Source organism: Falco peregrinus, chromosome 4 (genome assembly GCF_023634155.1).
Source record: "Falco peregrinus isolate bFalPer1 chromosome 4, bFalPer1.pri, whole genome shotgun sequence".
NCBI classification, from domain to species: Eukaryota; Metazoa; Chordata; class Aves; order Falconiformes; family Falconidae; genus Falco; species Falco peregrinus.
Genome location: NC_073724.1, coordinates 32,066,094 through 32,082,660, shown reverse-complemented (window position 1 = coordinate 32,082,660; position 16,567 = coordinate 32,066,094). Strand labels below are relative to the sequence as shown.

The following is a 16,567-nucleotide window of genomic DNA, read 5'->3' as shown; positions in this document are numbered from 1 at the left end:
AAAGTTTATGGGCTGGACACAGGAAAGCAAGCCTCAACAGAAGGGGTATGTATTCCTGGTGCGCAACACCCACTGAGAAAATGAACTGTACTGCAGGCTACTTCCCAAGTTTACTTGTTTATATGAAAATGTAAACCGAGAGTGAAATTTAAATGCACTTGCATCACTTAGGAATTGCAATCCTATATTCAACATGAAAGAAACACAGCAAATTAGTGTGGGCGGGGGCCAGATTAATTTAATAGCCATCTCAGTTACCTCGGTAATGCACTGCAGTCTGTTAGGGAAGCACCTCCCGAGGCATTTATGAAAGGGGCTTGAAATACTTCTGAAAACGTTATCCCAGAAGATGTCATATTTATTCAGATATTCAGATTTATTATTGGATTTATAACTGCACATGTTCTGATAGCTGCACTGATTAGATTCCAGACTAATTAATCGGCACCCTGATTTACATGTTATATATATAGGGCACAACGCTGCCAAATATTAAGCACCCCCTGTTATCTGCTGAACGCCCATCACACCACCACAGTCTGGAGGCACCGCACAGAGTTCAAAGTACCTTTGATAACAAAAGCTATTACTGTTGACGACAGAGATGCAATACCATGCAACTTTTCTAGATATTACTCATGACTCATGTCACCAGATGTCATAATGAACTTGTGAATATGTATGCACCTTAACAGAAAGTGCTCTCTCAAAACTGGCATGAGAACCATCACAGAAGAAAGGTCCGTTCCCCATCCATTGGGCAGAATGTGCTTGCACACAAAAAAAACAAGAGAAAGGAAATGAACACCAGCCCTGACAGACAGTGGTTACGCAAAGGCAAAACTGAAAATTTGCTGGCTTTTTTCCTTTATTAAGCCCAAAATAACACCTTTAAAAAATCCTGACTTCATTAATAAATCAAATGCCTTCATTAAAGAAACATTTACTGCCATTTTCTACACTTTATTTTAAGGCATACAGAAAAATATTTAACAAATGTGTATGCAATTAGATGCCGGGGACTGCTAATTACAGCCCTTCTGAATGCCTCTGCAAAACAAAGATACTCAATACAATATGTTAGAAAGGGTGGGGAAAAGAAAGAGAGGAAGCTGAAGACGATCTAATTCATATTAGCGCAGATATATGCTGGCCTTTGGCTATGAGCAGCAAATAAGCCATCAGTGTAATGCCAAGTAGCAGCCAAAGGACATTTTACAGTCACATCTTTGCTTCTGCTTCTCTAATTCATTTCCAGAACATTTCACCTCTAACTAATTATGGAATTTAATGACAGAATGTAAAGGACTGGCTGGGGTTGCAGGCCATTCCAACAAGGCTTTAATGACATATCCTTCAGGTTGCAGAATCTTTATGTACTTAGCAGTGATTTATCAGCCCTGGCAGAGGCAGGTACTTCAAAGGCAACCTTATATAAAAAATAAATTCTGCCTTTGCCAAGCATTGGAAAGAGCACTAAATTAAATTTAAAAATCAATTCCTACAGACAAGAGAGTCATAAAAACTCAGTGGGTTTGTCTATTTGGCCAAACAGGCAAAAATTTATGACAGTACAGTTTTGTAATCAGTAATAGCAATACAGTGTATGTTTTTGATTGGAAAAAATTAAAGATGCCAAAACAACACTGCTAAATATTTAGGCTGAGTTGTGACAGTCCCATTGAGCAAAAACACAAAACATGCATTTTGGTGAATTTCCAACTAGTTTATGTCATACTATACTTTTTATTTTTCAAAAAAGAATATTAAAACTATTATAAGCTCTGTCACCTGCTGTAAGGCAGAATGATGTGATTTTAGTCACTGCACATTTCCTGTTTGTGAGGCAAAAAAGCATAATTTACTTCTTTATAAAAGGGAATATATATAACTATATATATATAATTTTATTGGTATTAACATAATGCAATACCATACATTGAGCAAACAGAAAGAAAACATTTCAAAATACATTTTTTAAAAGTTTCTCCCCATAAGATAGTATGAAATATCAAGTAATTAGCATTAACATTATTACAATACACCCTTAGCCAAATATATTAAGGAAAATCCACATTCTAACCACAGAGATAGAGGCAAACATCAACCCATAGGGGACCCAGAACATAATGATAAATACAATATCTGAATCTACTTTGACATCCAGACGATTACTGGCCCCAAAACAGCCCTCTGGAGTCTGGGTGGTATACAGAGAATACTTTGTGCCTGCTTGGCCAGGCGGCATCACTCACATGTTTAAGTTCTAGAAGATAAAGAGGAACCGAAGAGTTTATCTGCAGAGTCTAATAAATCTCAGCGTGAGGTATCTTCTCCGTCATCATCCAAACGAGTGCCAGTGTACCCTCTGGTAATTCATTACAAACCATTAGATAAATGGAAGTCTCCAAAAGGTCTGTACATACCTCCACTTGACAGAATACACTTAGTTTAGCATGACACAGTAAGGTGACTTCCTTCACTAACGTGAAGCATGCTTAAATGACACGACTGTCTGGTTGGCCTGAACGGGTTCACTGGAGTTCAGTACAAGCAACAGGATTTTACAGTTACCATGGCTGAATCCCTCTTTAATTCCTCGAGGTCTGCAGAACAAAACTGAGTGACATCAAAGCCCTTCCCCTGCCAAGACCCTCTTCCCCTTCCGTTCTCCCGTGCGGGGGGCAGTATTTTCTGCAAATGTGCTCCGTGTAGACTGGATCTGACTTTGTGCCTAGTCCCATTGTGGAAAGGGTGCATTCTTCGAAAGACTGGCCATGCCCTTTGACACCTTCCTGGAGGCCTCATATCCAGGCATGTGGTTGTCTATGCTTTAACAGGTCTGTTCTCTGTTATAAACATCAAAGTTATTCAAGAAGAACTGACTTTCTGAACGGAGGCCATTAGGTTGCTTGCAAGAGGCTGAAGTTGAGTCTCCGTCGTGCCAATTCTCTAATGATAAGTTTATCAACCTTTGAGTCCAATCGGTTCAGTGCCAAGAGAAGTGGATCCCATTTGACATGGAGAGGTGCTATCAACTCTCGCAGTGTATTAGCCTAATATGATAAAGCAGTGATACAATATGTTGAAAGAACTGTGATGTGCCATTATTTCCATATCATATTAGTATATTAGAAATACTATCATGCAAACAAGAGCAAATAGCAAATTTGGCAGACAGTAGCAGCACTACAGAGCTTTTCTAATCTGCATGCAGCTATGCTCATGAGGACAGAGACATGGCACTGTTCTACTGTTACACTTTGCTCCATTAAAATATCCATCCCTGATGCCAAAGAGGTATTTAGGGCAGAAAGTTATATATTCTCTCTTTGTGGATGTGCTTTTTTTTTTTTTTTTTTTTTTTTTAAAAAAAAGAACAGAACAAAGAGTAATTGAAAAAAACCCCACCACAAATAAAACAAGAGAACAATACACATCCTAACCAACTTGGGTTGGTTTCCTCCATGTTGAAGAGGCATTAGCTTATTTGGAAGCACTGGAAAAGGGTCACATGAATGATGAGAAAGGAAGCAAAGAATGTGCCCCAAATCCACCAAACGTACTACAAACACAGAAAAATATCCTGTCGGCAACTTATGCATAAACTAGAACAAGAGGTGGCACAACACAATCTGGATCCTTTCATTAGCCTAGCTGACAATCCAGCGTTGTGCAACGTTGGGTGAAGGATAAGATACAGAGCTAGGAAATCATGTGATTTTGAAACCACACTGACATTACATACATCCAAAAGCTAGGGCTTGAGAACTTGAGAATCTTTGTGGACCTGTGTTAGCAAAGAAAAGAGAAAGAGAGAGGTGGAATAAACAGCATACAGCTAAGTTGGTTACTTAAGAGTTTCTGTGTGGATATGCAGTCTCTGCACACAGGGCAGTTTCAAAAGCCCAGCTGCTCTCAGTGCATACCCTATTCTGTTGTCTACTACACTTATTTAGAACACAAAATGGAACAATGGATCTCAAAATCCATTGTTGTTTTAGATCCCAGGTATGAAAAGCTGGGGGATGTTTTGTTGTTAAAAAAACCCACAAAACGACTTTGGGAAAGAGTTCAACTGTGCAGAATATAAAGATGTACAAATTCAATCCAATTTAACTGGTAAGACTTATTTAACTCTTGTTAAAGAGATTTTTTTTTTTTTCTCCAAAAGACAGGATGAAAAAAGGAAGGAAAATATCAAGCATTGCCATTTTTACTCTTGTGCATATCACAAAAGGTCTGGAGAGCAGAAGAGAAATGTCTCAGTGACAGAAGGCACAAGGTGGAAAGAATCCCAGATGGAAACATCGGTGCCATTTACTCCACCCACAGTAGCAATTGGAAAATGAGTTTCCAGAGAGGCAGAGGGTGAGCAATGCTATACAGAACTCAAACTGAGTTCAGCCTCTCCTGCACTGCTGAGATTTCCTGGGGACTCTGTGCGTCAACAGGGACAGGAGGAAGAAGAAGGGAGAGGAGAACAGTTTATATAACTAAATCCTAAGAATAGCAGTTGAGAGAAACTTTTACGTAACTTATTGCTTAAAATAAGGAACATTTGATTCTACAGCCAAAATGAAAAAAAAAACCCACCCAAAACAACAACCCCCAAACCCCAAACCCAAACCCCTGACAAACAAAAGGCCAAACCAGCACATTTCAGGACTCATGGGGCTGAGGGAAGGGAGACTTAAAGTCACAGCATTTAAAACAAGAGTCTTGGATTTGTTTAGAAAAAGGCACTAAGTGAAAGAGCATACTGCTGCCTCGTATGTATCACTGCTGCAGCTTCAGGAAATCCTGTCGTCTCATGGCTGTTGCTCATATAACTTTATCTCTAAAAGTTCCAGAAGTTTGGTTTTAAAGGCCAGGCTTTGGTGAAAGAAACTTCCCTTTTCATGAAACAAGGTGGCTATGAAATCAAGGAGAGTTACTGAAGTTAAGACAAGGGTGTTGCCTACCAGATGTCTATACCCAGCTCTTCCGCATGCCTTGCTGAGGCTGGCTGGGACACATCCCCTGTGCCTATGGAAGAACTGTGCTAAACTTCAACAGATGGTGGGACAGGACTTTTTTTTTGTACCTAAAATCCAACTAAATTTTGCATTAGAAGGTGACTATTTAAAAAGCCCAAACTGCTAATAAGACACACTTTTAAAAAGCCTATTCAGTGATATTGCTAAGGCTGTTATTGGGCTGCCATCAAACACTGGTAATTCTTCGCTGTCCCAGTTTGGATTAGTCACAATGTGCATGAACAGCCTTTCATTAAGACCTCTTGAGACAAGTGGCAGCATACACTGTCCTATTTATCTGAAGGTGAATATAATTAACAGGCACTTGGGGGGCTTTTCTAAATAGATTTTCTCATTATTTTACTGTATCGCTCTTACTGATAGTAACTAACTGTACAATATTTCCTATTAGTGTAGATGCAGATTAAGAGTTTAGAAATTCTGCTTTTTGCTCTAAAATTATTTTGCCTTATAATTATAAAACCCACATTTTTCTTTCTCTATCACTAGCATTAGCAAAATGATTTATGTAAAAAATCTCCAGCATATGGATCCCTTTCTAGATAAGGGTTTTTTTAAATTCATTTTAAAGGAGAACAAACACAAATAACAAAGAACAAGTAACATGCTTTTGGATGGATACTTATCAACACTGTAACTTATGAAACGAGACTTGCAAACATTTTGAAAAATAAACCAACTGCCACTCACATATAAAAATGAATACAACCCTATGAAAATAATGAAGTGATCTTACTGCATTTATCAACAAAATTATGTTTCTATTATGAGAAAAGCTTTATGGCAAGTGACTTATCCAGAGCGGTTACAGAAACAAAACTGCCTGCTATAAATCTCCACCTGTTTCTTTAGCTAATGTGGTCACATAAAATGTGAGGAAATCTTCCGTCTGAGCAAACCTGCAGCAGTGGGAGGTATCTGACCCAAGTGGTAAAGACAGAATGCACCCGGGCTGGGACCAAGCCACCAAGCAAGAGCAAAGGGATCCTTTGCGGGCCTTTCTGGGCATGCCACCAAGTCTCAAAACCCAATAAAAATGTAAGCAAAGGGGAGAAGAAAGTTCTCCCTGAGAGAAATGTTTGAGTCACAATCAGTAAGGTCTCAAAATAGCTCTCACAGAAGTCCTGTGTAAGGAAAGGGGCATGGAAGTGGAATCATTCCTCTTTGAGACCTATTTATCAATAATGAAGGCACACCAGCAGTCACTAATGAGTAATTTAAGTTAGGGTTTTCACTTTGATGTGTTTTTTAATAAAATGCATAACATTTTACCACTGTCACTTGAGAGTACACTTTCTTATGAATGTTCACATTATATATTTTGCCCAAACAAGACTATCAGATGCCTGATTATTAAATGGTATGTTTGTGGTAAACTTGCTTTTCAGAGAAGAATTAGGTTGAATAATAACAGGTTAACAAACTTACTTTTGAAATAAATACCTAAGTTTTAGAAAAGGTATTTTCAGTTTTCCCATCTCTAGGGACAATCAGTAAAACTGTAACTGCCTTTTGAATCTCTATTGTTTCCTTCATTTGTGTCCTATTTTGTGTGCATATTTCTACATCTGTTTCTATATGAGAGATACAGAAGGAATTTGACTAGAAGCTCTCACCTATTATCTAGTTCAATAACGAGGCATGTCTAGTTATGTATATTCCCCTAAAGGTAAATACTATGTGTAAGTAATCAGGTTCTGAACGAGAATCAGTGCAAACAATGGGAAAAAGAAATCCCTCCCCATGTACCACAAACTGCTAGCTGGCTGCTTCTGTTGTAAGCGCAGTGGCAGATACATATTCCTCCTCAGTAGGGAAATGGCTCAACACTATTTGACAGAGTCCTTGGGAGGGATGCTGGCAGATCTACAAGCTGTCCATTGCTCAATGTTGGGATGCTCCTACCATCTTCGTGACAGCTCAAGTCTCAGACAGATGCCATGCAGAGATGAAAAGGAGCTGCTATAGAGCCTGGCAATTAGAGTGCCTGAGGAAAGAGGGTTTTGATGACACATGCAGTACAGCCCCCCTGACACTATATTCCAAAGCAGCATCTCTGCAAATTACCTTGTAAGAAGCCAGTTAGATGCAAAAGCAGTAGTAGGAGTCACTCAGTACTCCTCTTGAGGCTTAGTTACTGCAGTAAAGGGCACTAAATCAAACAATGATAATACAGGAATATGCTATCTACTTGCTATCTAGCAAATTCCAGTTTTTCCAGCATCGCAGTGTATGTTTTAGTGTCCCTCATGTCCTCACTGAGCTAAACAAAGGAACACCAAGAGCACAAACATTATATGAGAAAGTACCACAATGAGGAAGGGGGATGGGGAGGACAGATGGTGGTGTCAGACCACACAGAACCTCTAGTATCTGCTCCTCTACAACTGCTGCACTCAGCCCCCTGAGAACAAGGCACAGGGAAATTACAGGGCTCTGATCGGCAGGTGTTTTTCCTCCCACTTACCACAGTATTTCTAAATGTGCAAATGTATCCTGGCTCTCCCAATACACACTTCATATACTACAGTTATTGCTAAATAACCCTCTATCTACTCAGAACTAAAAAAACCTAAATCCCCTCCCCGCCCCAAACGAAGTAAGCGAAAATCCCACTAGAGTTACAACAAAAAGCACCTGAAAACTTAGAATTCATAGCTAATGTTTTACACACTCCAACACCACACCACTAATGTACTTACTAATACATGGAATAACAGTATTCTCTGTATCATCCTGTCTTAAGCTGTGCACACGTATGCTGAATTTTATCTAGCTCCTCTCATGTGCAGGGAAGACCTATAAGCCTGATAAACTCATCATGCTTTTCCCCAGACTCTTGCTTAGCCTTGCAGCTGCAGGGCCTGACACCACTCTGTCCCTGGGTGCAAATGCAGGCATCACACTGGTGGTGCATGCTGCAACAACCTTAATTCATAGCACTCTTACTGCTCTGTGAAAGCCACCTCTGATAAAAACAGCCATGGACTTGGAAATTTGTGGAGACAGACCTCTCAAGCACTTCCAACCCTTCTTTCTGCACTACCTTCTGCTAAAATAATATCCCACACAGGGTTGTCAAGGAAAAGGTTTACATAAAGAATATGCATTTGCTTTAACAACACAGTTTCTCTAAACGGCAAGAAGGTTTTTGACAATGCCAGTAGAGCTCCTATATTATTTGTGTTTGTTTCTGGAGGTTTTATTAAATGATAAAACTTCCAGCTTGCAACAAATAAGGATGACACCAGTATTGGTAGTTAAACATCTAATGAAGGAGTACCACCCACCTATAAGGACCTCATTTTTGTGCTCCTCTCTGGTAAGTGGATTTTTTTTAAATGTAGCACATTAAATTGTCAAATTACTAATTCTTACTATATTATATTCATCCTAATTCTGCCCATATTATGTCCCTCCATATTAGATGTATCTCATGGTTATTCTTGTGTTGCACAGGTCTCTAATATGCCATTAGCAAATTCTTTAGCAAACTAATTATCAGGGTCTTACTGGAATGATGGTTCACAACTCCAAGACAGAGCAGTTTGAGTTGTGGCTCTGTCAGAAAGCCAAAGTTATTTTTTCCAGAGCAGTTTGTTGTGTAACCCAGCCCTCTAATTTGGGACATAAACAGTGAGACACAGCTGAATAACCATGGTGAGGGAAAAAAGAAAAAAAAAAGAAGCTGGCTGACTTTCTTAATTTCTTATAGTTTTATATATATTCAGAGGGTACAAGATGTAATCAGGACTTTAGTGTCCCACTGGGAAATTTATGAATTCTGAGAATGTTATTAAAATTTCTGCATATTGGCACTCTAATTGCTGGATGACACTAAAACTAAGTTGAATGTCTATGGAACAAGCCTCATCCAGGAGATGCCCACATTACCTTCAAAAGACAAGCATGAGGCATGTATTTAACTAAGGTTCCTTTCAATTAATTTCTTTACTATCACTGTAAGCTAAAATTAGCCAGGCTATGATTGTAATGGCCTATAAAGCTCAATTTAATCAACCAAACATCCTGCATGGTTTATACTGAGGATCACTTGAAAAGACATGTCTTTGTTTCCTACCATGATGCAGGAACTGTAGTTCCAGTTCGTTGCTCCATGAAAGAAAGACTTACTATGCAGCACAAAAATGGGAGTTGTGTTTCCTGACTAATGCTTTGGATTTCAACCCTGAAAAAAGAAGTAATGTACTAATTTCTCGTATTTTTATCACTGATTTTAACAGGGAATATTTAAGGAGAATTGGTCCCATTATCATAACAGATTATTCTCTATATTATTTTTATCAGCTGCATATTTTTGGGAATTTTTATACATTAACACCCTCGGGCCTTTAAAAGCAAACAGAAACGTATGGAGTTAATTATAACATGTCAAATTTAAATTTACACGAAGTTTTAAGTGTAACCAGTAGAAGCCACTTCAGGTAAAGAACATTTTAATAGCCCGTCATCAAGTAATGTAATTGCTTTTTCTGATGGTGCCTTCCATATTGATAACAAAACCCCTGATACATACTTATTCACACTGACAAAATCATTCGCATGATGAAGTAACGTCCAGCCAGACTGTCACCTCCCTGCTGCCCGTCTGCCTCTGAGGGCAGGGAACTGAGATGCTGCCCTGCCACAGCTGCTGACAACTGCAGCAACTTGCCATCCTGTCCTAGATCTCTTCTTTGAGTGGTCAATAAGAGACAGATCACATAAACATTTTAAATTACTGGTGTCAGACCATGCAGTTAAGGTAAAATGAACAGACTGAGCAAAAGGTGTCATCTTCTTCGTGCCCTGTTCTGCTGAGGCTCTTCAGCAGCTTGTGCTAAAATGTCCAGCATGAATGGTGTGAAAACACCCTGTCAGGGAAAGTTGGGAGGGCAGGTTATTGTTGTTATTACTACTGCTCATATTGAGATATTTTAATTGAATTTGGAGCTCACTGGAGAAGCACACACACAAAACATGGCTTACGTTCTTACTCATCTGGTGAGGCCATTAAGCGAGATGTTGACAGCAACCCCAGGCTGGCTGTGCGGCATGTAACAAAGGTATCCCCTGCTCTCTTCTCGTGTACTAGCACATCTTTGATCTGTCAGTCCAACTTGCCATGACTGTTCCCAGGCAAGTTATAGTGTCCTGCTCCAACTGTATTTTTTAGTCAGGTCTCTTCCAGGCTCGAGGAGGACCACCATTTAGCAACACAAATGCTATCAGATCTGAAACCCCTCTGTCAGATCAACAAACTGAAATACACTGTGCAAGGTTTTTAGAAACCTTGCTTCTAAATAATTCGGTTTCCATAAAACTAAGGCAGAAATTGCCTCTCCTGTTTTAAAACAATGTTGCTGCTGCTGCTTTCTCAGGTGTCTACACTGTCCTGAAAGCCCACCAGACCAATACAGCCATGAGCTCCTTGTTTTGCTGCAGTGAATTCATTACCCACTTGGGAATATAAAATGAAGAATTAATGATAAAACATTTCACACCTGGTGGATACTGAAAGCATATATTTTCATCTGGTGAATTTAACTTTTATTTTTCATGAGAATAATTATCTCTACATAAAAAGCTTGCATTGAAAGGTTTTATGTTATGTACCCTTCTAGCAAGCCAAACATTGCTGTTTTTTGTGTATAATTGTTTGTATATTTTTAACATGCAAGAGCTGTTTTCAGAGGTGGTCTAAGTTTTTGTTAAAAAATATATCCTAAGCCTATCATATGCCAAACAATGCCCTCACCTGTGTATAAGACAAAATTGGAGCTGCACAGGGATTTTATTGGGCTACAGGCTCCTCTTACAGGAGTCAAATGCTGAAAACGTCAGGAGTTCCCCATTGCATTTCAACCTTAGATAACAACAAACAACAAATTTTGAATTTTTTCAAATCCCTGGACATGCTAGAGTGAATATGATCTCTTTAATTTGATAGTATCTCTTCAAGCCTGCTAAGAAAGTACTTCTATACACAATTTAGGAGGGGAAAAAAATAGCAAACATTGAGGGAGTCTTTTGTTGTATCACCTTATGTGTTCAAGAGCCTGGTTATATATTCATTCAGAAAACCACAGTCGTTCATGGACAGGCATTTGTCAGATTGGTCAGGAAAGCCCAGACAAAGCTTAAGGATGACATGCCAGGGTTTCATGGCCACGCAATGCCCAGCCATGGAGGAGCCCTTAGCTCTGCTGCCCAGCCTTCCTCTGAAATCCAGGCACCCATCAAAGGCCTTCTTGGTGAAAGCGGACATGGTGCAACCAGCATTTTTTAAGGGAAGATGCTGATTAAGATCTTGGTGCACTGGGGATAACCAGGAAGAGGTACTCCCTACACTACTAACCGTTCCTTCCCTACACTACTAACCGTTCCTACTTTTCCACTAATGCCTTCCACCAATTCAGCAGTTTTTTTCCCTTGATGATCTCTGTACAAACGTACAAAGACATCGGTATGAAAAGTCATTGCTTCTCACTAGCCTCCTCCTCCCTAATTTGTCCCCAAGCACCTTTGAAACACAAAAATGCTTCTGTCACATGCTGTGTTTCACAAGGTGCAGCTTCCTTACTTCTGTATGACGGTATTGTTTCGCAGAAGAAATATTCCTGCATCAAACAGATTACAGCACCAATACCCAATCTGAGCACCGGTTCTCTTCTCCTGCACATCTGACCCTTTCCCAGAGCGGGAGGGCAGAGCACTGCTCCTGCCTCAGCACCCCATCCTGAGCGGCCAAGGGTGATTCTGCCGAGACTGTGGGAGATCCACTGTCCTCCTGGGGTGGTGGAGCAGCACACAGGGCTCACCAGCACGGCCACACCGGCACCCAGGTGATTTTCCTTTTCCTACAGCAGCTCAAGCTCCTCCACTGGCACAAACCATCAGAGCTGTGGTGGAGATGGGCATTTCTCAAAACCTTTTGAGATGTCAAAAGTGTTCTTTTTCAGGAGAATGAAAATAGGCTCTCTGCAGCCTTCAACTGGAAATGAAAGAGCCACCTCAAAACGTGCATGACTGCTAGCTCTTGCTACTTCATCTAGGGTTGTAGATAACAAGTATGGAGAAATATCTTTAGCTTCCTCAAAGTCAACCACATCCAAGTAAAGAGAAGACTGATGAAAGTGAGAGAAGCCCTTCCTGAAAGGACTGCCCCAGCTCAGGGAGTGGTCAGGTAGCAGGGGTACTGCTGGCATGAGATGGCAGCTGAGCAGGCTGAGCCCAACTCTTCAGTGAGGAAGATGAGCAGGAGGAAGGCTGGTGCCAGGTGGGAGGGAACACCCATGGCAGCTCCTGACACCTGACCCTGACATCGTTGTAGCAATCTGCCGGGAACGCATTTCAGACTTAATTAGTATTAAACCCCCGCCTTGATCTGGGTAATGGTATTAAGTGCTCAGGAGGGCTCAGCCTGCTCCCCCGGCCACCTCCAGGTGAGCAAGCAGTGCTGGTGCCTGGAGCTGCCAGGCACTGGGCCCTTGGTCCTGCCAACCATAGCAGAAAGGGCATCCAGAGGCTAGAAGAGGAAATCCCTCATTGTCACCACAACCAGTGGCTGCTGTGTGCAAGCAAACCTTGCTCTGCAGAGGGCCTGGGGGGAACAGACTGCAACACCCTCTGATGCTGCGGGGAAGGGTTACCTAGAAAAACAGCCACTCTTGGAAACTGCCAGGTAAGAGTGCCCTTCACTCAGAAGATGGTAAGCCAAAGAAGGCTTGTCCTGAGGGGTTTCTGCTCTCCATACCAGTCCTGTGGATGGTCACCCCTCCCCTGGGCAAGCTCTAGCATGATCCGGAGCTGCTCTGCAGTGGATATATTCCCAGCCATTTACTACTTACTCCCCCCTTCAGATTGCTGAAGTGCTTTTCATCAAAATATCACCACTAAACAAACAAAATAGCAGCATCTCTACAATGTGAAAAACACTGAGTATCATGCAGCTGAGCTTGTTCTCATCCCACGATAGCAACCTCCCACCTACTGAGTGATTCCTCAAGCTGCTCAGTTACTTATGTCTTCTGCTGATTTCTTTAGTAGCTACATTGTCTTTTTTAGTTTCCTTCTCCTCTGCAGTCTTGCATCACCAACATCAAAACTACACCTTAATTTTTTTTCTATCAGGCAGAACCATCTTGAACCAAACAGTTCCCTTTAGTTCTCTTCTGAGATTGCAAAGCCACAATTGCGGAGTATTTGTTAGAAATATCAAATCAACTTCCACAAAAACAGAGAACTTGGGAGGTTTGGCATCTACTTCCAAACAAACACAGCACGTAGTGGAGATAAAGCAGAAAAAAAAAAAGTAAAAAAGTAAATCCCTGAAGCGTCACATACGAAGGCTGTATACTGCTCTGGCCTTCTCACCTCAAAAAGGAGTATTGAGAAAGGTGGAGATCTGGGCAGCCAGGATTACTGGTGGTGTGAAAGGTTTTTCCTGTGGGTTGTGACTGTATGGTCTAGGACCGTTCAAGACTTGGTCACTCCTATAAACAAGGAGGATGCAGAGGTCTATATAATTATGAGCACATACAAGCACCGAGTAAAGAGAAAAAAGGTTGATAGTTGCCTGTTTCAGTAACAGGAGCATCTGAAAATCTGTGTGACGGGTTTAAAACTAGCCAAAAGAGATGCTTTTCTCTCCAGCTTGGAGTTAAAATGTGCAACTCCTTGTTGCCATGCAATACAGCTAAAAGTACACCTGAGTTCAAACTTGAGAAAACTGTTTTGTGGAAAAATGACCCATCAAGGGCTACCAGCAAGACACCTTTAACTCTGCCCTGGAAATATGTTTTTAGGCACTGTTCAAGGCAAGCTAAGTGGGTTAGCTGGAATGTGGACCTCAATGCTCTTCAGTGCAATCAGTTGTGCTCACAGGTTGGTTTTGGTTTCTTTTTTTTTTTTTTTTTTTTTTTTTTTTTTTTAAATGCAAGTAGTTTAGTCTGAGATCTATCTAGAACTACACAAAAATGTTTTGGACAATTTTTACTAAGCTCACATCTGCTGTGCAGAATGGAAACATTAGACTGCAAGATGAAACAGTAAAACCAACAAGCTTACTGAATTTTTAATTTTGCAAGGATTTGTTTTTTTCCAGAAGAAAGAAACATCCTTCTTAAAGAAGCTGTGTATCTGATGGCAATAAGCTCACTAATTTTTCTGTATAACACCAGGACTTGCCATCAGTACAACTGGGTATTCTGAAGAGGCTTTACATTATTAGATTATCACTGACGCTTTCATAATTAGCACTGTCTTGAATTTATGTTCATCTTCCTCAATGTTTTTTATTCCAGAAATATAGGTAGAGAGGTTCTGGAGAAATTATCCTGGTGCAATGACATGGAATTAGGCTATAAATTTATCTTTGATTTACATTGTATCTTTCAGAACTAGGGTAAAAGAAGCACAGAAAACAAGATTGCTTCTGGAAAAGAGACCCAAGAAAGAGCAATTCTGAAATACACAGAGATCATATTACCTTTTCTAGTGTCCTTCCTTTTATCTGGTATGTTAAATATTTTACTGCGGTTACACAGTAACCACAAAGTTCGGCGTATATTATATGATACATCTATTTGACAACTCCGTGGAAAAATAAGAACTTTCTCAATTTAAGTTTTCTGTGAGAAAGTATATGAGAAGGTAGGACTGGGCAACAATTTATCTGTTCTGGTTACATTATGGTGTGATAGGCATCGTATCAGCACAGCTGCTGCTGATGAAAAAAATGTTGGTGACCATGATTTACACACTTCTCTGTGAACTATGAAATACAGCAAGTACATGGTCAGCTTAAGCTGAAGGTTTTTAAAACAACCCCTTAGCAGGTGTGTGCAGAAATGCTGGGGGGATATCAGAACTGGAAATTCTGTTACATGCCCAAGTGCAGACAACAACATCCCCTGCTCACCCTGTAACTACTACAACCATTGTATTTGCCTTGGAAGGAGAAAACAGTTGTTAGTAAAACTCATGAGGAACCCAGAAGAAGATCTGGCTGTACACTTTTGCTCATGAATAACAATGCTAGCTATGGCAACTGCTAAAGATGAGCAACACTAGACTGAAGAAAGGCAAAATGTACAAGGACAAAATAAAGAAACAGGCTCATGAGTTCATCTTTTAAAAGATCTACTCCATTTCAATATGGTACAACTGAGTAAGTCATCTGAAGAAAAAGTCTAACCAGAGGCCTCAGCTAATATTTTTGGAAGACATGAGCTAAGGGGACACTCTGAAGGTCTTATTTGTCAAAAATAACTGTCAACTCAGCTAATTATGGACTTTTTATTACAGGGTTTTTAACATAATCATGAGGTTATGCCGGCTTCTCCTCCTTGAAGGACAACTTGCGCTGAGGAAATGTTTCTGTGCACTGGCACAGTATGCCAGAGCATGGTCCCAGCGTAATGTACGTCCACTTGGCTCACCTGCACAGCATGCTAAATAGCATGATTCTGTGAAACAAAGGCAAAAGCATCATGGGTGTATTTACAGTAGGTTATTCTGTAAGAGAAATGTGTCACTATCAACACAAAATGCTTTTAAAACAGTTTTTCTAACTGGGGAAAAGATTTATAACACCATCATCCTCAATTGTGGCAAAGAGCATTAAGGCTGATGGGATTTTCATTTGGAAAACAAATCACAACTCAAGGAATCTTGTTCCATAGCTTATCCTCACCATTACAGATTTAAGTCCTACTTCTAGTCTTCTGCCTTTTGCTTCCATCTCACCCCAGTAGATTTTGCCATCTCTTCCCCACCTAGCCTGACGTTTCCTGTTCCCAACAAGCGCTACGGATCATGGTCTGTAGAAAGTGTTTCCTTTCTTTTTATGCAGGTAAATGAAGCCTCCACCACCTTGGTTGGGTCTGCTTTCCTTTCCTTGTTTATCGGGTTACTCTCAGCAACCTCCTATTCCCCATCATCCTAGGGAGCAGCGATGCTCAAAACCACATACAGTCTTCTGGCAGCCGTGTAAGATGAGCCAAATCTAGGTGGAATACAAAATCTCACCCCTTCACTTCCAGCTTCCTCTTGAGTAGAAACCCCAAGACTACAGGTCTCACAAGCCTCAACGGGACAGTGCTGGCTGCTTGGGGCCATCTGACCATGCCCCCATCCTCCCATGTTCAAACTACCCTGAAAGTTCAGGAATAATGAATTCCATCAAGGACCCAAGTGCTATTTTCAAAACTGACTGAAAAGCCTAATTTTTACTTCAAGTGAAGTTTAGCCACAACATGTACAAGCTTAGGAAACTGGCCTTTTGGGATGGAGGACAGCAAGAAGAAGGTGGCTGACACTTTCAAATTTCATTAACTGTAAAAGCCATTTCCAAATCGTGAGTCTCCAAGGCAATCATTTTTTCACCTTATGAAAACCCTGAAACTTCCTGCTACCTTCTACCAACAGTTCAAAATTAGCTGAACCAAAATTTTCAGCCATCCTCTAAAAACAAGTATTCCCAGGAAAACTAACACACGTCCTCTTTTCCACTTCTTTACTATGGA

The 16,567-nt window shown here is 40.5% G+C and overlaps 1 protein-coding gene across 6 annotated transcripts in view; it reads right to left on the bottom strand.

The window, feature by feature from the left end:
- Nucleotides 1-16,567, bottom strand: part of CNKSR2 (connector enhancer of kinase suppressor of Ras 2) — a 220,812-nt gene that overhangs the window by 14,277 nt on the left and 189,968 nt on the right. Inside the window, exon 21 of one of the 6 annotated variants that reach the window (XM_055802899.1) lies at nt 851-3,056. The exons of the other annotated variants lie outside the window; for them this stretch is intronic. Coding sequence (XP_055658874.1) covers nt 3,052-3,056 — 5 coding nt within the window. The 3' untranslated portion in view covers nt 851-3,051. Of the gene's footprint in view, nt 1-850; nt 3,057-16,567 lie in introns of those variants that run through there. 6 annotated transcript variants of the gene reach the window in all.